We start from the raw sequence: 25,001 nt of genomic DNA, 5'->3' as shown, positions 1-25,001 counted from the left end.
TCAGTTGTTCTTCTATGACCCAGAAATACATAGTGATTGAGGCACCTGGAAACTGAGGACCTAACTTAGGATATGTGACTGTCCACTTCTCTGAGTGTACAAGAGAAAGGCTTTTCAAGATAGACATTTCAGTCCCCATCCTCATATTTAACTTCTCAAAAGTTTTAGCAAAGGAGTAATATTTATGGTGTAAGCAGGTCAGATGAGAGATGTGTATTCATTAAGAATACTGTGTTGAACAACACTTATCCCATAACTTTGTGTACCGTCAAACTTTGTCTTCTAAGTGAGACTGTAAATCTCTTTATTAATCTTATTAGCTAGCTAATTTCTTATTTAATTACAACGTAGTCAGATTCTGAGTATGTCTTTCTTTGCGCTATGGAATGTTTTGCAACATATTTTAAAAACTCCATTTTTTTAAGATGTTTTAAACTCAACATATGCATCATATGATAAATTTTTTGGCACGTCAGTGGTATGAGTAGTTCAATAAACAGATTTTTTTTAAAATAGATGAGATTGAAAATGGGATAATAATAAAAGAAAGTGGAACTGACTCAAAACTGTATGTCATCAAATATATAATCTCTGGAATCAAAACACCACATTGAATCAGAATGTCCACGCCTCCCTCTAGATGCAGTAAAATGAATTACTGAAACAGATTTAAATTGGAGTCAAAGTAATGTCAGTCAAGAAACCCTGCGTACATGTTTGTGAGTTTATAGCAGACATCTTTTCCACTAATAGATGAAAAAAAAATCCCTTGTTTAATACATCAGAAATGCTGAAGGCAAGTGTGTGATTAAAACTAAGGTTTTGGAAGGCATATTCGTGACAATGCTTAGGGGTATGGATATGTATTCAGGGCATTCTAATACAAAGTCATAAACACTCTATCACCATGTGTTTTCTAAATAATTTTTTTTTCTCACTATCACAACTTATTATTATTCCCTTTTTATATATGTTTCAGGTGACAAAACTGTACAACTTTGTAGTGAACATCCATGTTGGATATTCATGTAGATTGAATAGCATTTTGTGTGAACTTCATACATGCTTGTGTTGAAAAAAGCAACAATGCACGCTTATCCTCATTCAAATATCATACACTATCTTCCAAATAATTCTCTTTCAATTAGAAATTTGGTATATAAAGTAGTATTTAATAAGAAGGGTATCAGACTTCAGCAGTTGACTAGTGCTTGTTGATAATTTTCATTCACGCTGTGACACATTGCCATTAGTCAGTTTGGATAACACTGAGAGAATGTTACTTGTACATCTCTGTTACATGTCCATTAGCGCAGCATAGATGTTATTTTCAAGGCAGAATGAATCAGATCTATTCTTTAAAGTATAATTGATAGTATTGGTGTATCAAAGCTAGTTCTATGGAAACCAGATGAGGTATTTCTGGACTATAGAAAGGGCATATGGACCTTAATAAACATTAGATGCCTATTTGTCTAGTTTCTTGGAAAGTTTGTTTGTGTACCATCCTTCCAGAGAGCTGCTGGTCATGTATATGTGAAGTTGGTTTGGATCTGGCCTTGGATAGGGTCTAGTTTATTGACATATCCTAAAATTTGACATGTCCTACTAATTTTGTTATTTATTGGGGTCTCATTTTATAAAAACTGTTATCACTTACTTGCACTTTCTTTTAAAACAACTGGATCTATGTATACTGAAATGGAAAAAAAAATCATTTAATCAAATTGTTATGCAGCATCCCCTGTAAGAGAAATTGAAATGCCTCCTAACTGCTTCATAATGAATTAAACCAGGTATCCAGGTAAAATTTTCCTTAAGGTAAATGTATTGCTTCTTATAACAGCTAAAACATGAATTTTGCCTGCTTTAAGTAGAAGGTTGGATTCTATATCTATCACCATGTCTATTTGCCAGTGTTATGTTTAAAACTTGAAGTGGCACTTTGCTGTCTTTCTGAAAACAGTAGAGATTAAAATCTTCCAGAGCAGGATGTTTACTGCAACTGGAAAGAAATGTGTGGAAATAGCTGAAGTTATTTTGTTCTTGCGAAGGCTAAGAAATAAATTATTTTTTGCAGAAAAAAAATTTCAGAGCTATTCTACCAGGTACAACCCAATACAGCACATACCAAGTGCCAGGATTTATTAGTGATAAACTTCCCAAAGGGTTTTGTGAAGACTGAGAACCTGTATAAAAGTTTATATCCCTCTTTGAAGCCATAGAGCACATGATAAACAGATTGGTTAAAAGTCAAAGTAAAATTTTGTCTTATAGGTCTTGAACTAGTCTGGACTTGATACCTTGCGAAACAGGTACCTGTCAAAGACCATAACCTGGTTTACATTTTTTAATTAAAGTCTGTGGAAACACGCTTACTTTTTTCATGTAAAGTTTGTTTTCTATCTTGAGCATGTTCAATAAAATGATCCTTATTCTCCGGTATTTTGAATAATTGTGTAATGCCAAGTTATGTACATTCAGCAAGCTCTGCATAGAGACTGAAACTGAATAAGGCTTAGACTGGACTGTGCTGAGATTGCTGTAAAGACTCTTTTGTTTGGGCTGTCAGCTGTTGACTTTTTGAAAAGGAGAAGTTATTTTGCTGTTCTGAGGTCATGATAGTTTGAATGTTTTAGGGGTGAATAACTGCATTCAGATTTCAAATGCTAATGTTATATGTCCTATCCCAGATGCTTATTATTCCACTTTCCTAACTCATTTATTAGTCGTTCCACTCATTGTAGCTTGTTTGCTTTCTTGGGCTTTTGCTTTTGTCATTGATTTTGCAGATTCTGTAACAGATGATAAGGAGGCAGTTCATCTGGAAAGGTCATTTAGGCATAGCTCATGATGGCTGAAGACCATGAGACTTGGCAGTTTGACTTGCTAAATTTCAGAGTAGTTTTAAATAAGGATTATCAAATGTCATTTTCTGGGAATGTTTCATTTTCTTATCCACGATCTTCTCCTGCAAGGTACCACTGGACTCACTTATTTTTCTCATCACCTTACTGCACATCTCCACATCCTTAAGTTAGAATCCTAAACTATTCATCCACCTAAAAGAGACCTGGATTTCCTTCCTTACTTCAACTATGTCACTATGTCTATGCATCCAAGTCCTACATTCCTAACTGTGTTTCTTCTAGCCCTGTGGACCACAGAAAGGCAGACATAGTCACAGAATCACATAATGGATAAGGTTGGAAAGGACCACAGCAGGTCAGTTGGTCCAACCTCCCTGCTCAAGCAGCATTATTTTAGAGTGAATTGCACAGAATTGCATCCAGGACATTCCTGGGGGAGATTCCCCAAGCTCTTGGCAATCTGTTCTGGTGTGCACTTCTTCCTCATCTTCAGGTGGAACTTCCTGTGCATCACTTTCTGCCCATTGCCTCTTGTCCTATTGCTTGGCATCCTGGAGCAGAGCCTGATCCGTCCTCTTGACACCCTTGCTTCAGATACCTGTAGACATTGATGAAGTCCGTTCTCAGTCATCTCTTTTAGAGGCTGAACAGGCACAATTCTCATAGCCTTACCTTATAAGAGAGATGCTTGTTTTTCTGTCCCTCTGCTGGACCTGCTCCAGAACCCAGATCTCTCTTGAACTGAGGAGCCCAGAACTGGACACAGTACTCCAGGTGAGGCCTCACGAGTCATACATGTCTTTCAGAAATTTACCACTTTGTAGTCCAAGTGTATGCTAGTATCTGTCTGTGTGCAATCACTGCTCCATGGTTTACATAAGTATGTTTACCCAAGGTAAAATATAGGTGTTTCCTCTGTAGAAGCTCTTTTGTGAAAGGCAGAACAAACACATTTGCCAACAAAAAGTTATAGCCAGTTAACAGGCAGTAGTGAAGGCGTTATGAATCTCCATGCTGTTCTTTGTCATGCTGAACAGTTGCTCAGGCATACCTGTTTAGACTGAAGCACACGACTTTGTTACCTAAAAGTCTGAAGAACCCCTTTCATGAAGAAGAAACTGTGTGTGGAAAAGTTATGAGACAATGTAAGGCAATTAAAAAAAACAAAAACAAAAACAATCAAAACCAGAAGCTGATAGAAAAATACCAGCCGAAGAGAGAATAGAGAATAGGCTACCCCTTCTTTTTAGTTTGTGGGGTGTAATTTAACAGGACAAAAAGGTTGCTAAAGTGAATTATGTTGGTATGGGGGGAAATTCTGTAGATGTATTTGTTTTTTAAAATTTCATAAAGATTTAGAAGGTATTTGATAGTGTATGCTTAAGTCAGATACTGCTTGACAGGAGCATTGCATTGGAATAAAGAGACAGTTGGCTATCCAGTATAAATTTAAGTTGGATCTCTCAGTGGAATCGTGACTTCAATGTCACTCCAAACATCACAAAGTCAAGCAAAATTAGTTTCTCTTTGCCCCTGTAGCAAGTATGCAGAGTTCATAAGAAGGCATACACTGGGCCATAATGTAGATATGGTTTCGCTCACACAATGGAAAGTGATCCTTTTGCTACTGATGCATTATACATTAATTGCCTTGTTATGCTGTGACACTATATTGAAGCTAAGAACAATGAGCCAAACCTGATCATGTACTTTCTCTTTTGTTACTTATTCATAGGATTCTTTGGAAAGGTTTATTTATTTTCCTTTCCCCAACAGCACTTTCCAGTGTTTGCTTTGAGAACAAAGCGGTATACACTTCAAACCGTGAATTTTAATGAGTGCCTTTGCAATGTGGAAAGTCACTGAGAAAGATGGTTGTTGTTAGTAAATCAGCACGCCCCTTGCGAAGAAGGTGTATTTCAGATGGACAATGCCTTAGCAGTAATGATCAGCTTCACCTGGAAACAAAGTAATAGAATAGTATAGTAATAGAATAATGAGACTGATGGAAATAGATAACAGGCCAGGTTATTTTTGGGACATCTGACAAGTTGATGCAGTTAAAGTTGCATTTGATTCCATTTTAGATTTTGCACAAAACAATACACAATTTTCTTACTCATCAAATAACATTTATCTATTAGAATACAATAATTTCTGAAATAGAAGAAAATAAAAAATGTATTCTTGAAATGGTTGGAATAACACTTTGACTTTCTTATTTTACTCCAAATAATACAGAAAAATACATACAAGCTTACATAACTTTGGTTATGCCAAATGTGTATTTTTTTAAAGAAAAAATCTTGGATGAAAGCAGTTTATCCAGTCAGTGAATACAAACAGAAAGTATCTTCTTTCTGTAAGATTTACCTTTAATAATGGGTTAAATAAGCTTTCAGAACTGAATGATGCTGATAAATATGGCTGTCTGTATTCTTAAGTGGAAAAACTAGCATACAAATACAAATATTTTTCTTGTACTTTTCAAGTGTTATAAGTGTTGTAGAATGTTGTTTTCTGCTCTCTGTGTGTACCAGTGAAGCTCAGTGTAGCAGAGCTTAATCTGTTGTCTAAGCGTCTCATTTTGACACTGCTTTCCATCATATTCAGCATTCCAATTTAAAACTATTTGTCTGTATCTGTTTTTTTATTTATTTTTTTTTCATATTATTCAGCTTTACAGGCCTCTCCAAATTATACATCCAAGAAAACATACAAAACTCAGTGAAAACTCATACAAAAATCAAGGAAAGCATGCAATATAATTTACCTGAAAAAAAGAGAAGGCATTTGTTTAAGAAGTTCACTTTGGGTTGACTGGTAATGGTTGGCAAGTTGCTTCCATATGGTGTAAAAAAATACATATGGATGTATTACAGACTACAGTCCATGAAATGGTAACTAAAGGAGCTCTCAAGCTCATGGCTTATGCAACTTCGTTGCAGTGACCTTAAAAAGCTGTCTAAGGCATGCTGCAACACTGTTGATCATTTAAGATCTTGAAGTCATCATAACACTGAAAAATAGGCTAATGAAGGTAAATGAGTGTCAGTTGTTGGTTCAATCTGAGTTTGCTTTGGTACAGAAAAAAGATAATCCAAGTTCATTACTTGAAGTGGGTCTTGAAGTGAATTTTAGTCAAACAAGTAGAAGAAAATCAAATAAAAGCATTAAGTAAAAATATTTTTAAAAATGTTTGTATATTTTTAAAACAGGTTTATTTTTCACATGATCAAGCGGTCTTCCAACAGGAAGTTGAAACATATAGGTCTCAGATTCAAAACACATCTTGCTGCACGAGGGCTAGCAGAGAACAACCTAGCTGTTTAAACAGTGTGCCAGAACAATTTTTGAAGTACACTGTTCATGCAAAACTTGTATGGCCTACTTTTCAACTGTGTCAGTCCACATGGTGTGAGAGAAATAGTGTGAAGAAAATGTGCATGCTATAAAGAGAAAAAATTAAGAGATGTGGGATTTTAGAAGCTAATGTATATGCTAAGCATATCTAATTCCTCCTTGTTTAGCTCTGTTTGTGCTTTGCTTCCTGCCTTTCCCCAGACATTGCCTTCACATGGGCACTACCATCATTGCTGATGGATTTGGCCTTGCCAGCAGCAATGTTGGACAGAGGGGAAACTTCGAGCAGCTTCTCACGGCGGTGTGTAGCCCCACACCACTACCTGGTCACACAAACCCAATACAGTTTTACAGCAATTTAGATTCTAAACTGACATGTATAGTCTGAACTTGGAAATCTGCAAAATTCTCTGGATTCTTATGTTTTCTACAACCATATCAGAGTGTTCTTAAAGTAGTATTTCAGATTCTTCTTTGAAGACCCAGGTTCCTTTCCTCAGGGCTTTTCTCCAGCCTCTTCCCCAGTCTATAATCCCCATTTTCTACAGAGGCTGATGGAAATCCTGGGTGTTCAGCAGTTAGCTGGATACAGAAAGAGAAGATGGAGTAAATTCTGTCATGTACCCTTACTTCTCCATAAAAAGCCAAACTCACTGTCGTCAAAGAATTAAAAAACAAACAAACAAACAAAAAACAAAACAAAAAGGTGCAAACTATTTAAAGTTATGATGATAATTGTTATTTAAAGTTACTATGATAACCCCCCTGGTTTTATACCTCCAGTTTCAGTGCTTTTATCTTGCCTCTTGGACAGATTTAGTAGCTAACTGGAATAGTAAAGCTTTTTTTTATCACTATGATTTTATAACTAATGGAACTTTTAGAATCACAGAATGGCTTAGGTTCAAAGGAAACCTGGAAGCTCATCTAGTTCCAACCCTGCTGCTATGGGCAGGGGTATCTTCCATTAGACCTGGTTGTTTGAAGCCCTTCTGGTCAAACTGTGAACACTTCCAGGGATAAGGCATCCACAACTTCTCTGGGCAACCTTTCCCATTGTCACAACCATCAAAGTAAAGAATTTCTTCCTTATATCTAATCTATACCTGTTCTCTTTCACTTTAAAGACATTACCCCATTACCCCTTGTCTTGTTACTACAGGCCCCATTTTCCTTTTAATTTTTATCTTCTTTTTTTCCTGCTTTTTTTTTATTTTTAAACTTTTTTTTTCTTCTTTCTTCCTTATACAAATTCCTTTGGATTGTCAGAAAAAAATTGGTTGTTTAGTGGTGAAGATACTATTCTATTACTATTCTATGAATTATGGAATTTGTCACCTTTTAAACTGTAAATTGAGAGGGTTGTGGTTTTTTGTTTGGTTGGTTTTTTGGTTTGTTTTTTTTGGATTTGTGTGGTTTTGGTTTTGTTTTGTTTTTCTGGAACACATGGATTTACTTAATAAATCTTTTCAATGGAAGAGATGTATCATAAAACAAAACTGACTGTAGACACGAAAGTTCAAACCCAGTAACCAGCCAAATAATACTGTTTTCATGAACCTGATTAGAATGGACAACTACTTATCAAAGCTTTCTGCTGAAGGGATTAGACTCCTCCTCAATTTGTTGCATAGTAAATGGAACTGGACTTAAGCTGGCTGTCTTTTGATGTGTAATGGATCACTGTTGGGGTTTTGGCAGTTTTGTTTCAATTTGCTTTGATGAAATGAAGTCCCACATAATTGGCTAGCCTCAGCACAATGTCAGTGCTTATATTTTCCTTGGCAAAAATTAATAGGGCTCATTGCCAAAAACAGATAAATTAACAGAACTGGCAACTATAAAAAAAAAAACCAAAACACCCAAACAGCAAACCCAAATAAACGATTATAAAGCTCTAAGCAAGAAGACCCCTACAGACCTAAAAGGTAAGAAACCAGAATCTAAGTAGTAAGGAGTTGACTAGTTCTGCAAAACTTTCCGTTGCTTTGGGATGAACCATATTTGAAAACAATAATTCAAAATTAAAAGAAGGAGAGACTGAGAGAGTAGTGAAAGGAAAACTGTAAGAACTCTTGGGAGCAGACTAATTATACAGCATTTAACTTGCTTATGGGACATGTGGCATGGTCCCTTTTCAAAGGGTATTTAAGTATTTACACAAAATAGAACATCTCAGATGAGAGCTATACAGTGGAGGTTCTCATGTTCAAAGACTGAGATTTAACACCTTAATCTAATTTTAAAAACATAAAAATTTTAAAAATTCATGCATCTTAGGTAAATTCCTCTCCTGCAGACTCTTCTGAAATGGGTGGACTTCCCATCTTTGCTCAAATTCTTATCTCTATATGTATGTGTGCTTCTGCTGATGTGTTGCTTAACAAATTGATTTTTTTCCTATGATAAAATGGTATTAAACATAAATACACCTGTTTTGTCTGAAAATTTCCAGGAGGACAAGTTGATTTAGTTGTCATATACGATCATATGTATTAAAACATCCTTCATTTCTTGGTATTTATAAAAAATACAAATTTGTCATTGGAACCTAGCACATCTTTGTGCTCATTGCTCTCCATTTTTGGGGTCATCTACATATTTAGAAAGATATGAATCAAGTGAAGCAGTATAGTTTGACAGTTGTTTTTCTCCTGAAGAGCTTGATGTTAGTGTTAGGGTTTAGGTATTCTGAATTTCATTGTACCTTACTATTATAGTATATATTCTTATATTTTATTCAAGTGTTGTGCAAAAGCTACAGCCGCTCACCAGTAATTTATTGTGGGGGGAGGACTTCAGCTGTTGCTATAAATTCAACACACAGCATGCCTGGTGGTAAGTTTTGAATATGATAACTTTTCCAGAGGATTTTATAGTTTTAAACTTCCTTTTTTTTTTTTTTTGTTTTAAATTATTGTATAGACTGTGCTATGTTAACTACAAAATCCTGTAGAAGTTTTGTAACACATAACTAACAATATTGTCAATATTACAGATTTCAAAGCAATTAGTTTGTCAAACCTCGTGGAAGAAGTTAGCTCAAATGCTTCTAATCTGCATTTAACATTTTCTTTTTTTTTTTTTTCTTTTTGAAGGCATGTAAATGTAGTAGCTCCAACATATCTCTGTTTATAAAGAATTTCTGGCTTTCAAAAATAGTAACTATCTTAGACACACTCAGCTGTTTTTACAAGTGCTAGAAGAGCTCCTTCAGGAGCCTTTGGGCTTTAACGTAAAATGAACATAAGTGAATATACTGACTCCTATTGTTTGCAGGGAATCAAAAAACTTTTAATGAGGAGTTAGAATAGTTACATTCTTAAATGAACTGTTAGATATAAATTTAGCTTTCTAGGGCAATCAGGAGGATATCATACATCTGATATTTGTTATGTTTCTATATATGAGTCTTTAAAAGTGTAAGATTTCTGTAAAATGTTACATTTTTGAAAGGTATAGGAGGGTGTGATTTTTTTCAGCCTTCATTCTTTTTGGATAGGTAGAGGAAGAAGGGATTTGCTCATGTATCATACGTCTATTTAATTGTTGTTCTACTTCTCTCATTAAAAATATTTCAGAAATTAAAATTTTCAATAAGTTATTATTCAACTACTTTAGTTTGATAGTTTACTTTTTTATGTAATTGATTAACTGCATATAATTCAAACATACCTGTGCCAGTATCACCCAAAAATGTTTGCTGCACAAACTTACCTTTTTTTCTGATTTGACTGACAGATTTGAGAAGATTATGAATTTCTGACTACTCTTTTTGTCCAAATTAACAGGCTGTGATGAAGTTCTGTTGAACAACACAAAGGGCTTTGTTCTGGAAAAATATGTAAAGTGGTCAGAGTTAACACAATGTAAACAGATGCTCTATTTATTTGGTACAGTGATCATTTGCTTCTAATCCACCCAAGAAGTAGAACAACAATAAAGCAGTTTGCTTTGTTATTGTGGAGCTTGTAATTCCAGTGCAGGGGCAAAGTGGCACTTTGGCCTTGTTGGTGCAAACTCTGTGTGTCACCCATTTTAGTGAAGGCTTTGCTCATTCACAAAAGCCTGTCTTCATGGCCGTGGTTTATGCTGTGGAATAGCCCTGCACCATATTCTTGTTATTAGTGACATCCTATTCTAGTTCTTGCAGTTAAGAGAAAAATGTGGCTTTAAAGCCAGGTGTGTAAGCAGATATGGATGTGTGTTTGGTCTTCCTTGTGTTTAATATACCTGGAATCATCATAAGACACCACACTGTGAATTGAGAAACTGCTTCAGTAAGGAATCTCCAAGGAATACATCAGTGCTGCTGGCAGTGGTGGACTTCCTTTCTGAGTCAGCAGTGTTCAGTTGCCTCTGCGTGCTTTTACATAGATTTTTGTCTTGAGATTGTTTGATCAGAGATGCATTCTGATGTTTTAGACAATCAGCAAAAGGAATTTTAACTCAATGTGGAAATTATGAATGCTTAAAGCTCTTTCTTCCAGCTCTGCCTGAGAGTCAGAAAGGAAGCATATCAGCCAATCTGTTGAGAAATTGTTTGTATTAGAACTTGATAGTGTTTGTTCTTGTGCAGCGTTATCAGTACAGTCTAAATATTTCTCATCTGCATATTTGGTATAAGCATTTTTTAAGTGTCATTGCCATTCTTTAGTGTCTTTGGACTACTTATAATTATTTTCTTGGTTTTTCTCTTTTTGTTCCTGTGCTTGGGGCTGTATGTGCAGTGAGCTAGCTTAGGGAAGGAGAGAGGTCACTGGCAGAAAGCAGGGATTTTGGTTTGATACAAAGCCAAAATAGCTGGTGTTCCTTATCTTGCACCTTTTCTTTTACCAGATGAGAAGAACAGTGTCTTTAGGGGAGGTTGAGCATCAGGGAAGTAGGTCCAGTGATGTAGCACACTGGAGGAAAGCAGCTGGGCTGCAGTTGGGAGAGAGAAACTTCTCATCCCAGACTAAACACTTAAACTCTTCTTGCATATAAAAACATGTTAAAAAGGTAATTTCTCTACTTTAGGTTTTCAAACTTTGTATTAAAGAATAGATTCTAGAAAGGTGACCTATTTTAAAATCCAGTGTTTTTGGAATAAAGCAACGTTGGACTGAAACTCTGTAGGAGACCAGTAGTAAGTAGAGTTTCAGGGGGGAAGAAAGGAAGTACATTGAAAGAAAAAGATAAGGGTTAACACTTTACATGACCAGAATTTCAAACAGATTCTGCACTACTTATTCAGAGAAAACCCCTTTGTCTTTCACAAAGTTTGCTTCTAGATATTTTGTAGTTCATGTAAGATGTAATTCTCTTCTTGCAATACTTAAAAAACAAAACAAAACAAAAAAAAACCACAAAAAACCCTTTTATGTACTTTCAACTCCTGCCCCTTTCTATAATATTTTTAAAATGTGAATTAAAACTGCATATTAACATAAATACATGGAGTTGCAGCAATACCTCTTATAAATCTCTTAAATCACAACATGTATGTGATTGCCTTGTGCTTTTTCCGTTTTCATTTTTTGGATGGTTTTCTGAATAAATGCTCTGTAGTAGCTCTTCAGAAAGAGAATATAGCCAGGCTGAAACAAGTGTGCAGAAAAAGGATAAAATTACGTGTCAATTGACATTTCTGAGACAGAACATAAGCTCAAGTTGTATGTTCCTCATTCTCTACCCTCTGTTTTTTATGCTTGTGCATAAGACCACTCTGGACTGACACTTGGTGGCCTTTCAGTGTTAGACCTTCAGAAGGGACCGTATAGAGCAGGTGGTAAGACAGGCCATTTTCTAGGTCTCTACCCTGAAGAGAGCATCTGTATGAAAAATGAGGATGCTGGTGGGAAATACTACAGGCTAGCAAAGCTGGGTAAAGATGAAAAGACTATGGACCTGGAGGAAGGGGAACTTGGGGAAGTTTGGTTTTATTTTTTAAATTAAACTCTTGATGTTATATAAAAAGAACAACAAAAGCCATGGCCAGAGGGTGAAAGTTAAAGGACTTGACATAGTGTTGTCAATAGCAAGAGAAAGGCCATCTGAGGTAAGAGTTTCAAGGCCAGATTTAATGGTCACTGCTGTATTTTTTAAAACCAAGTGTACTAAACAGGGCTATTAGAGAGAGTTACCCTTGAAGCTGATTCGGCAAGCCTTTGACCATATGATTATATTATTTTATCTTCAAACCACATAGAAAAAGGCTCATAATAGAGCTTTCAGTTTTAGAATTGTAGCCACATAGCAGAACAGGAAAGGTCCTCTGCAGGGAACAAGTTTGCTGAATAAATTGGTCTTTGGATCCTTACAGAGAAGCTGCTCTTTCTATCCTGCAACTCAAAAATTCGAAAAAATATTCACCATAAGTCAAGGCTTGCTGTGCAAACATATCTTTTTACCTTTGCTTGCTACATCATTTGTTTCCTGCATTGGTCTTCAGTGATAGTTGCAAAATCATTGATTTAATTTCATACTTCATGTGAATTTCTCATTATTTGATATTGTGTTGAATTCCAGATTAACAATACTCACACCATACCATCAGCATTTCCTTGAGGATTACATTATGGGAATCACCAGTGCCTGTAATTGATGGCATCAAAGGCTTCTGTGCCTTTCTCTGAAATACCAAGGCCTGAAGAAACCTCCACGTAGTGGTGCAGCTTTGCACAAAATTGTGAATTGAGATTTCACCTCCAGTAGTAAATCATTATACCTGTGCAGATTTTACATAAGATAAAAAGGACAAATTATGCTCATGTTTTTTAAAGTATCAGAAACCACTGTATGAACATTTGTTCAGTTTACTTCCAAAGCCCATTGAAAATGGCTTTCTTAACTGTTGGTGAATGCTTCCCCATAAACCAAGATCATCACAACCCTGAACAGTTTCTACTTTAGGTTTAGCTACTCCAGTGAAATTGCTAAATTTTTATCTAATTATGTAGACATCTCACATCCCTGGATCAATGACTGTGTCAAATAAATAATTGGCAGGCTTTTCAGTTCAAATCAGTTTAAAAAACAAAAGAACTCACATTGTCTATATTTATGTGCCATGGGAAATTGAGAGGTCTAATTAGAATTATATTTTGAAGTAGCCTCTGAGAAGTATTATGCTGGTTTTATTTTCTGTTTTCAGATAAGTTGAGGTTTATGCTCTTGTATAAAATTATCAGACATCTTAAATCTGTGCAATGACTAAAATTTAAGGAGTGCTACAATTTACAGTCACTGCTCAGAGTTGCTTTTCTCTCTATTGTTTTCTTTTGTACACTAATTAAAGGCAGCTTTTTGTATTCACAAATTCTCATATAAAGCTGGTTGATAAAGTAGGTTTAGATTTATTCCTAGTGATAAAGAAGTCAATTTTTCAGTCTTCAAAGCAGATTGGTATGAGAGATATTCTCCTGTGACTATCAGTCAAAACTATCAATTTTGGAAAAAAAGACTGAAGGTCAAACAATGGCAAAGAAAAAGGAGGAAAAACATGCTCACAAAGATGTCTTTGAAAGATACTATGTTCTTTAACTTCATTGCTGATAGTTTTACACCTTCCTATGTAGCATGGTTTACTTGCACTGATTTTATTCGTTGATGGTCCAGTGTTTGATATCTCTGTTAATTGTCTCAGAAAGCTTCTGATTAAGTTGGCAGTAAGCTGTGCTTGATCTCTGAGTAGACACTGTGGCTTGAGATACAGTGAGCTCCTGAAATCCTCATGCAAATCATTGAAGGTACAGTGGTTCCTGTTAAAAAAGTCATGTTGTTGATGGCTACATTTCTTTAGAAACCTCTGAAAAAGTTATGTATTTTTCTAGAATTATATTAAAAATTACCCAATGAATACAAGGCTTCATTCGTTTGCACAAATCAACAATTGTCATATTCTATGTTTCATCTGGAAACAGAAATGGAAATACCACAATACTGGAAATTATATTACAAAAGATTTAAGAAAAAATCCACATTAGGTAATGGTAAATGGAAGATGAGAGCTGTGATGTTAGTACTGCAGCAGAAAACTGTTTTTGCAGCTCATCAGAGGCTTTTAGCAGTGAGTCTTTTCCCTTCTGTAGACTGTGTCTCATTTTCACAATGTTTTAAAGTACATTTCTTGACAAGCATTCAAATGCTTTATTGTATACTGAATGATATCACCATTCTTGATTCAGTCTTTTTCTTGAATGAAATTTTACTATGCTTTACCGAAGCCAAGAGCTTTCTGTTTTTTCAGAGAGTACATCCACAGCTGCATCTCCCTTTGCTGTATATGAGAGTTCTTGTGACTAAGAACCTAAACAATTGAAAAGGGATGTAATTGGTTTTGTGTTTGTGGAGTTCTACTGTTTGGAAATTTAGGAATAGTAATACCAACTATGAGCAATAGGAAAGGAAATCTGAGTAACACAAAATCTGAAAACTTACCATCCTATTCAATGATAAAACCCTAGCAAGAGGGAGTAGCCTCTTTCTCTAATTTCTTCTTCAAAATTTATTGACATGACTGTCTGTTATGTAGGTTGCATGTCAGACTAATGTCAAAATAACTGAGGAATGTGAGGATTCCTTTTGTCTGCCATACAGTCTAGCATAAATTTTGAATTTATAAGATAAATAATTTCATTAAATACAAGCCTTAAAGTGATTCATTCACAAAGAAATGTAGTTCTTTATAGTAATTTCTGTGTTATGGCGTTATTGTCGTGTTATAAGAAATTTTCTAGTACTGTTAATATTGTAATGAAATACTGTGGACTGCAGGAACAGGCCTAAATTCTCAGAAGGTCCATATTTGCAGCTTTATTTGTTCTTGAAAGCTCTTGGGAGTGTTTTTTTACCCCAAACCCTTTACCAGAAGTATGTTTCTGGTTTTAGCATTTTAAAGACACAGCATTTTCTTTACACCATCGCATAATTCTTTTCTGGCATTTTTACCACAATTCTTTCTTTCATTTCCATCTTACGTTTTCCTTGGCGGTTTCTTGGATGTTCTTCTGTGTTGTTGTTTGGTTAACACTGCAGATGGGAACTGATGGGGAGTACATTATATTGAAGTAAGGAGAAGAGCTGTGAGATTAGTTTGCCTTTTTTTTTTTTAATACTAATTAAGAAATAGACAATTGTTTTGTTTAAAAAGACAGCATTTTCTAGGTTATTTCTTTTTTTTTTACAGTTAAGTGATTTTTCAGTTTTTGTTTGTGGTATTCCAGATACAGGAGTGGGTTAATGGTTAGCAAGTGATTACATTTTACCAGAAAGTGCAAGAGTCTTTGTTTGCTTCTTCATCTCACCTTGATCATTTTCTTTAGCCAGAGGTAGGACAAAGTACTGTTAGAATAAAGAGTTCCACCTGAAGTTACTTGGTTCCAATTCTTGATCTGGAAATAAAAAACCTTTTGTCACAACTGAAGCATAAGAACAGAGAAGCAAACAAAAATTAATGACTACATGCTGCATTTTAAGGCGTGACACAACAAGCAGAGACTTTCTGTAGGCCTAACAGCAGGGGTGGGCTGTGGATAATCAGCCATCAGTATGAGTGCTACTCTGGTGTTGTGTTGTGTACGGTAGGGGAATCCTTCTCTGGACCGGGGCTGTTTGACCTTTGTGCGGCTTTGAAACTGAGCTTGTTGGCTTTCAGTTTGCATGATTTGACTGTTTGACAATTCATCACTCATTTCCCTAAAACAGCATTCCAGTAGGTTTATTGGTGGAGGAAATTGAAAAAGAGAACCTTGGCAACTGCAGTAGTTTGTAGGTACTGGTTACCTACATAACTCTTTTGCTCAGTGTGATTGTAGAACCAGTCATGCATCCAGTGGAAATCAGAGTGAGTTACTCTTTTAGCAATACACAAAAAGTGAATTTGACCTTAATGGAAGGTGATTTGTGTGACTAGTAGGTAATCAGGAGGAAGAACTTTTTAGCTTGGAGAAGGAAAAAAAAAAAGTGCATGGACAGGTATTTACAGACATTTAATGCCTTGCATTTAGCTCTAGAAAATGGTACATTTTGATAAAAAGTGCTGCTATTTTTTTTTGACTAATGATACTGGATTGGAAGATTTGCACGCACTTTAATTGGTCATATTGCCAGGCACTCTACCAGCAAACCTAATTAACTTCAAGCTACAGAGCACCATTGACAGATGGGACTTTTTGTCTTGTATTTTTTCACTAATTAGAAAATCTCAGTCTTTTCACATTTATGGATTGAACAGAAATTTTCATTTTAATGTCAATATGTCATTGGAAAGTTGTGGGAAAAAACCCACTTTGTATAAAGAAAGAAAAAGAAAGCTGAAATATTAACATACATTAGAAGCATGTACAGAAGAGAACACAGCAAAAATACTTAGTTTCTTAAAAGTCTTCCTCAAATGAGACTGGAAATGTTGTGTGGAAAACAAAAGTGCCTGAAGATACTAATTTCATTTTTTTAAAATCCTGCTTTGATTTTTCATATTCTGGGTCTGATGTCTAATATGTCCTGAATTTTGATCCCACAGCATCTCTTTAGTAAGAAATACTCTTTTTAATTTCAAGCTGTCTGTCAAATGAAAAGTAGTCTGTTAAAGTCTATGTAAGAAAGCTGAATCTTTTATTGGAGAGAGAATAAAATGCAGCTGGTGGCAGACATGCTGAATTTGCTAATTCTGTTTTGTGTAGTTTCATTCAGAGATGTCCTATGTTCTGTTCCCAGGGACCTGTTATGTCAGTTACTTACAACAGTCATGAATAGTTAGGCAAGCTCACAGTGATTCAGGCCATTACCATAGATTTTATTTGCACTTTTCAGATATACTCAAGTGACTGCTCTGATGCACAGATTCAGTATGTGGGAACTGAATATGTGACTAATTTTTCTATTTTGTTGTAACACGTCTGTATCCATTTTCTCTCCCAGTAATTTTGTTTCTGTATTTGCAAGTCTGTAAAAAGAGATGCATTAAATACTAACTGTATTTTAAAGATATATTTGTAATAAATATATAATTTTAGTTTCAGTTAGAAATTAAAACCTTACTATACTGAGTAGTGACTTAGTGGGACCAAAAATATAATTCCAGAAACACAGGTAGAAAGTTTATCTTAGAAAAAGATACTGACACCTTTCTGTTTAAATAATGCCCTTTAATACATAAAACCCCTTAATGTATTATAATGTTGTCACAGATAGTGCTGGCACTGTTGCAGTGTCCTGCTTGGGCTTTTTATTATTACTGTAGCAGCAGTAGAGGTCTAAGCTGTGCAAACATCTGTAATGAAAACAGTGGTTGCCCTAATGAGTTGGCATGTAGTATTCTTGCCAAATGAAAGCAAGAGGGAGAATTGGAAGCCTGAAGAGGTTGAATTATATCCTCTAGGTCACCATGAGTGGCAGAACTAGTGACAATAACTGAGTCTTCTGATTGCTCATGATCATCATCCAGAGCTCACACTGAGCAACTTTATTGCTGCCTTTTGTCTTAAAATTAAATCCTTGCTATGAATTTTCATAGAGAAGTTCACTGAAACATAGGCTTATCAAGTCATTTTTCACTCCCCTTTACCTTATTTTTTTGGAGAAACTCAGACTTTTCTTGGAAAATGTAAGTTTATATGAGTTTTACTGAAGGAGAAAATTTACATAGCAAACAATTCATAAAGCTACCATAAAGCTGTACTCCTTTTAATGTGTGTTGGTGACTAATTTAGTTACAATAGAATTTATTAGCTGATTAACTTTTTATTTAGCTCATTTTTGTGTAATAACAGGAAACAAAAAACAATATCATAAAATGTAATTGAAAGGAAATGACTTGCATGCAAACATTTTCAAGCCTGGGTTTGTGAGAAGTTTTTAATGTGGCTATCAAACTTGCAAAGTTTGGATTTAGTACTGTAATTGTTTCCGGCTCAAAACTAAGAGTTAGTAAAGTCTCTTCAGAGTTGTGTGCTCTTGAATATTTTCTGACTTCCCTGGAAGATCATCATCTAGCTTGAAGGTGCTTTTTTGCTTCTAGAATTGGATGTTAAATCCTAGCTGACCTTCAAAGGGTGGAAGAAATTGTTGAAATGTGGATTTTTATGTTTGTTTGGTTTTTGGTGTTGTTTTTTTTTGGTTGGTTTTTGTTTGTTTGTTTGTTTTTCCCCTGCACCACCTGCTTTTTCTTCATGAAACTGGTAGGATTAATAAGTCACCGAGATGGATTTAATAGCTAGGACACCACCTAGCAGACACAACCCTTAAGATTCATAACTGTGAGCATGTGTCCTGTCATCAACAGTAGGTGCTGGCTGTAGAATTTGCGCTCTTCTGGCACTTGCTTGAGAATCAATGCATATATCACAGCTGCTTCTTCAGAGTATTGTGTTCTGCCAAGCACGGCTCTTATACAGGGAGTATATTAACATTGAAATCTGTTTCCCTGCGTTTTTAATAAAAGGTAAATAAATGACAGAAATTTTCCCAGTTTCTTGGTATCCTTTTCATTTATTATTTATTGCTGGTAGGAACATGATGGAAACTTTTTTTGTCTTTTCATTATTTTATCACTTCATTTTTCTCCTCCTATTCACTCACTTCAGCTCTAATGTGCTGGTGTTTCGTGGTTTGCTCTTTAAGGTGGCACATGGTTAGACAGTTTTCTTTAAAGAGAAGCTGGCATTGTATGCAGTTGTTCTGGAAGATATTAAGAGACCATTTCATCAATAAGAAATAAGATCTTGCAAACCTGAGAGAGGTAGAATGGCATTCCAAGAGCCCCTTGGGAATTCATGACCTCATAAGGGTTGATATTTTGTACTTTTGCCTTTGGCATTTTAGTTATTTATATATTGGCCCAGGAGGGACCAGGTAAAGAAGAAGAGGCAGAAAGACTCTTAAGCCCAGAGACAAGTCAGTGTACAGCTTCATCTAGAGCATGGTTCTAGGTCCTGTTAGTGGATTTGAGAGATCCTCACTCCTGGCTATCCAGTAGGGCATAGTGGGAAAGAAGTCTCTAAACAGAAATTTACTATCAGTTTCTATTCAAAATAAGCATAGCATTTTATTTGTCTTGACAAATCACAAAGTTCTGAAGACTGTTTTGTTGGATGAACTAATATGAGTTGAACAGTCTAGCATGAAGCAGCTACTTCAGTTCACTAATTTATGTCCAAAGGTAATGTAAATAAAAACATCTCAGTAAGTGATAGAATAAAAAGAAATGTAGAACACTGATTTTTAGAGCAAGAATCTGTAACGTATTATAGTAAATAGCACTTCATTTGTATTTATAGTAATCTGAGATATACTAATTGCTCAGCTGTTTATATCAGCTGCACATAATTTCTTACCACTTATGGCTTTGCCTACATGGAATGCTTTCTGAATTTTGCTGTTTGCATATAGGGTGTCAGTTAATGAGACATCAATTTAAGTAAGCCATTCTACTTCTTCTGTGGTCTAGACTTGCTCAAGTCTTACTTTTAAATTTCAGTAATTGCCCAGATGTGGGTGCATGTCCTAGAGTCTGCAAATAATGCTGGGATTGTCAAGCTAGAAGTAATTCCTACTTCTGAGATGTAGTTTGCATCTGATCCTAAGATTTCTAAGGTGTTTATTCCTAACAAAGTAAATTTTGTCTGTCTATAAAAGAAATGTAATTGTTTTGTAATGTGTCGGTTAAAGGAAGTTTGGGGTTTATATTTAAGCTATGGAAATTTTCATTTAAGTTAGATTGAAACCTTAGGCTATTGACATCTTAGTAATGCTGACTTTTCTGTCACAAAATTGAGGATGTAGCTTTTTGATCATAGGGAATAATTTGTGGGTTTTTTTAAGTACTATCAAATACAAAAGCTAATAGGGTTTTTGTTTTAAATCATAGTATGGTAATGCTGAGTAGCTTATTAACAGAATTTACTGTGTCAATGTAGAACTGAAAAGTGAATTTCAAAAAATATTAATAATGAACAACTTGGTATATTTTAAGCATTATAGTAGCCTTATGGTTGAGTAACTGTAGAATAAATACTTTAAAGCAAACATTTTTGAAGGACAGTACAGAACAGATTGTTGTCACAATAAATAAAGACCCTGATGCCTTGAGGTGTTAGACTTACAGGATTCTCAAAAGTTTTTCTTTTCACTGAATTCTTCTCATTTTGATACTTAATGTTGGAGGAAAATAAAATAGACAACTATTCCTTTTTCTTTTCTGCTTTGCTTCTTGAGTTCTATGCTATTTTGTATTAATTATGATTGGATAGTTCCATCTTGTGTAAGCAAGAATTTGCCTTTGAAACGTCAAAGAGTTCTTGTTTCATCTTCCACGGAAGGTTCAAATGTTGTAGGGTGTGAGAGACAGTGCTGCTCTAGACATTGTTCCTTGTTGGGGGTGTGTTAACTGTAGCCTCCCTCTCTAATGTGAGCAACCTTTTCATTTTCCCTTGTTTCTTCAATAATACCTGGACATGAGTTCAATGCAGTTGTAGGGGAAACAGTGCCACCCGTTGGATTATCTGTTTGTTACACGGGCTGGTCCTGGAAGGTGAGATGATCCCCTTAAGGATTATTTTTTAATATATATATATATATATATATTTTTTTTTTAGTTTTATTTGTTATGGATGTATAAATTTGATTGCAGCCAAAGCTCCTATGGATCATCTTGATCTCAGAAAAAATTTCCTTAAGTGTATTTTATCTGCAGTTTCTCTGACTCTTGCCTCAAAAAGGCATTGTACACTTTCGTTGAAATCTGTGGCTGGATTTTTTTTTTTAATGAAAGATTTAGTGAAATATTTAGGGATATGCAGCAACTATTCCATGTTTTAATAAGATTGGTGTTTATTTTTAATTTGATTCTAAGTGCTCAGCCAGTGTAGCTGTTAGCATATGACTTCCCATTTCTCAATCTTAAACAAACACTAAGTTATTATAAATTAAAAGATTCTTTCCTTCCAGACAGAGAAAAGTTATATTAGATGTGTTGCAGTAAACAGAGCAAGGAAGCTTCTCCTCATGGCCTAGTTAACAAAAAAGGCAGTAATACACGTTCATATATGCTTTTTCCACTCTTAAGTTCTAGTTGCAGTAAGTTTGGGGTAACAGTCTCTCTCTATCCATAACACTCTTCAAGCATAGCAAGGTCCCTAAAGTAGGTGTTATCTTCCATGGCAATCTAGTGAAGATTAGAACAAACTCAATAAGTATCACCTAGGGTTTGAATAACCAGGTTGCATTCATGTTTATTTAGATGGGAATACAGAAAAAAAAAAAATTGCATCTGAGCCTCTATCATATAGCGTAGAAAAGTGCTTTGATTTTTAGTTTTTTAAAATTTATTTATTAATTTATTTTAATATAACTCTAATCTGATTAGTTCAGGCTCTGTTTTCCCACACATTTGATGGATTCAAGTTCAGCTCAATACCTCTCTCACTTAGCAAAAAAAAAAAAAAGGGTTTCTCTACTAGCAGGATAAAAAGATGGAGTTTAAGATTCCATTCTCTTCTGATGCACTTTGTGTGATTCTTGGGGACATTATGAATTACAATGTTAAGTATGTGTTTTAAGGCAGTAGAAAAACCTTGATTTTAAATCAGATATATGTATTACAGTAGGGAAATGTAGTTCTGCATACTTATCTCACTTGTGGTGTAGCATAGGATTATGGAGCTGCTTGAAAAATACAGATGTTTGCATTTTAGTGGCAGTTATATGAACTGTCATAGAACATTTAAATTCCTTACATGTTTTGGGACATCTTACACAGACTCTCTAGAACATTATTTAAGCAGAACAGTGATGATTAATAAGGGATTGGATATAACTGAAATGCGAGGTTGGTGTACAGTTATGCTGGGTTTGTTCTAGAAGATTCCTTTGGTTAGGAAGCAATGGCTGAATGTTATAGCTTAAGATTTGCTAAGTGAAAAGGAAACTAAAAGTTGTTATATACTTTGAAAACTCGAAAGGGTGAGAAGAGTGTTTATATAGTCCCAAATGGATTACAAGTTTAGTTTCTCAAAATTAATTTTCAGCATTAACTGGTCATTGCAGCATTCTGCAGCCCAAAACTCCTGCCATAGGGTATATCTCTTTTGTATTTTGTTGTTTGTGTTTTTCGGTTGGTTGGTTGGGGTTTTTTTGTTGTTTTTATTTTTGTTTTGTTTCCCCCCTGTTCTTTGTAGATTGCTTGCCTTTTTTTTTTTCTCTTTATCTGTTTTTAGGGTTGATTTTTAGGAGATACATATATTTAGTAGTGGTTTTGAGGATAGGCTAAAACATTCCCATTAGTATTTGAACTTAAATCATTTAAGAGTGAACAAATAGCTGTACTTAAAAACTGGTTTGGGTAAAATCAAAATTTTCTAAAATTTTTCTTAAATTTTAACCGCTTCTGAGCTAAGAAGTTATATTTTAACTGGCAGCTTGAGGATCTGCATGTCCCCCTAGTTATGTCTGAATGATCAGTTCTGTGCGTTTATTTTAAGGGACCTTATTTCTAAGCAGCTTTTTTGAGAAGTGCTTGCCAGAAGACTAAGGGACATTTTATTTTGATTCTATAGACCAGCACATCACATGAGTTTCAGGAGATATAATTTTCCATTTTCCCCATCCTCAGTGCAGGAGACAGAAATCTTTGCTGATTTCTTCCAGAAGAGTTAGCTTATTTGTCTCATATTTTTAGATTCCAAATTGGCCTTTTTCAAGTGGTAGAAACTTAGAAATATTTTTCAAGAGGATTGTTCAAGTAGAAGCCTAGAGTAAGGATATCAAAAATCTAAATCACAATGGGTACATAAGCTATCATCTTTGGGAACCTGTGGAACAGATAATGGTATTGGTTTTATGTTCAGAAAAAAAAAATTGGAGACAGAGGGAGATGTAATTAATCCAGTTTCTTCTGCATCAACCTGAAAAGCAAGTTCTATTTTGTTAATAAGGTCTAGATGCCAGACCTAACAAAATGATTTGGTTCAAAAACTTAACAGATTTAAAGGTGGGAAAGGGTTGCAATGCTAAGGTATCCAGGGTATGTATTCCTTGGATCATGACATTCTGCATCATGCTATTGTTTTAACTTGTTTGAAAGTTCACTATAGTCTCAAGGGACAAGAGTGCAGAGTAAATGCATATTTTTACATAGCTGTGTACTTTTCCTGTGGGTTTCACATGTAAATTCAGTCTGATCTGTAATCACTCTTTGTTTATGTACCAATGAGCAATCCTGAAGGATAGGTCTGATAAAGCTGTATCATGATTTGAATACTATGCATTAGTATTTCATGCCATTTAAAAATTAAGAATATAGTTTACCAGAGTTTAGGATCTAGGTCCTAATTCTGGATTTCCCTGAACTCGGATTTGTCTTGTGTCTCTTTTTCAATGCAAGAAAGCATTCAATGATAATATATAATGTTTGAAGTTCAAGTAGCAGTATTTTTCTAAAGAAAATGAAAGCTGAAATAAAATGATACGACCTTATGATTTATTTTCCGTGTCTTTTTTTGTGTGTGTAAAAGAAAAAATATTTAACTCTGTTAAATAATTGCTCTTTTCTTTTCTTTTTTAGGTTGTCTTAGTCTTCGCTCTTAGTATTGGTGCTCTTGTAATATACTTCATAGATTCATCAAAGTGAGTATTCTAGTACATTTTCCTTTCCTGCAGCAATTATACATCTTTAAATTGCTCCATTCATCTTCTTCAAATCAGTGCTTGGTCCCATTGCCTGAGTGCGAAGAACTTTATAATAGTGCATGGTCCACAAAAATAACTCAAGAATGGAAAAAAGATCTTACATAAACTAGACTGAACACAGTCACACTGGATCTGTAGAATAAATACAGAGAAAAACTACTTTTGTGTGTTGAGATTATACATACTATTGCAAAACTGCAGTTTTTATATTCATTATGCAGGTGTAGAATCTTTCAAATTCAAGACTGGGATAAGATATACAAGCCAACAATATTTGCCAAAAAGTTGCAGTTTACAGGTAAAAAAAGGTGTCTTAGGAGATTGACAGGAACAGTTCTGAAAACCTTTGAATGAATTAGACAGTACAGCATTACAGACTGCATATCTGTTCATATTTCTAAATTCTGGGTCTGATAGATTTCTATCAAGATAACATGAACCAGTAAAAGTCTTCAAAGCATCTCAATATTTTTTAGATTTACACCAATGTTATCTTCTAGTGTTGGCCAGGCAATAGAAAGTTTCATCCTGACCTTTTGAGGTATGTGATTGTTTGATACAAACTGGTGTAACTTGGAATATATTTTGATATTGTTTTCATATCAGACTGGACACTCAGTGTTGTAACAGGCAAATTGCTAGCCTAACACAGAAGAATAAAAGGGGACTTAATATTCTTCCTTGAATTCCAGTTCTTTTGGGAGGATGATATTCCAAATATCAATAGCATTTTGAGGTTCTATGACAACATTCTTAATGCTTGTCTCTGAACTAGTTTGAGGCTTGCCATTACTGCAGTGGTTAAGGTTGTGATTGTATGCCTAAGTTACTCCACGTGAGCCCACCTAGGTGTCTGTAATGGTAGTGGTTGTGTTCTAAAACAATCGTTCTGTGACTCAGAAAGTCAGACATTCCACTGTTGTCATCTGTATATATTTAGGAAGATGTTAGCACCAGCAAAAGGTGTGCTTGGATACATGGATGTCAGCTCTGTATTTTGTGAGTTTGAAGCCATCAATGTGTCAAACATAACCCAAATAACTATGGGAGAGATGTTCTTTACAGAGACAAGCCAAGTGGTGGGAAAACTCGAGTTCTATC

General features: G+C 35.0%; 1 protein-coding gene across 1 annotated transcript in view; it reads left to right on the top strand.

Moving 5' to 3' along the window:
• LOC114055802 (calcium-activated potassium channel subunit alpha-1-like) overlaps nucleotides 1–24,198 on the top strand; it is a gene marked incomplete at its 3' end in the record, with an annotated part of 218,228 nt that extends 194,030 nt beyond the window's left edge. Inside the window, exons 3-4 of the mRNA XM_027880279.1 lie at nucleotides 23,776–23,837; nucleotides 24,122–24,198. Of these exons, the coding sequence (XP_027736080.1) occupies nucleotides 23,776–23,837; nucleotides 24,122–24,198 (139 nt within the window). The remainder of the gene's footprint in view (nucleotides 1–23,775; nucleotides 23,838–24,121) is intronic.
• Between the last annotated feature and the right edge of the window lie 803 nt (nucleotides 24,199–25,001).

This window comes from Empidonax traillii, unplaced genomic scaffold, assembly GCF_003031625.1.
Source record: "Empidonax traillii isolate 1590-97213 ecotype Southwest subspecies unplaced genomic scaffold, ASM303162v1 scaffold67:size1865537, whole genome shotgun sequence".
Taxonomy (NCBI): domain Eukaryota; kingdom Metazoa; phylum Chordata; class Aves; order Passeriformes; family Tyrannidae; genus Empidonax; species Empidonax traillii.
Note: the sequence above shows the minus strand (reverse complement) of the source record. Positions and strands in the feature narration are given on the sequence as shown.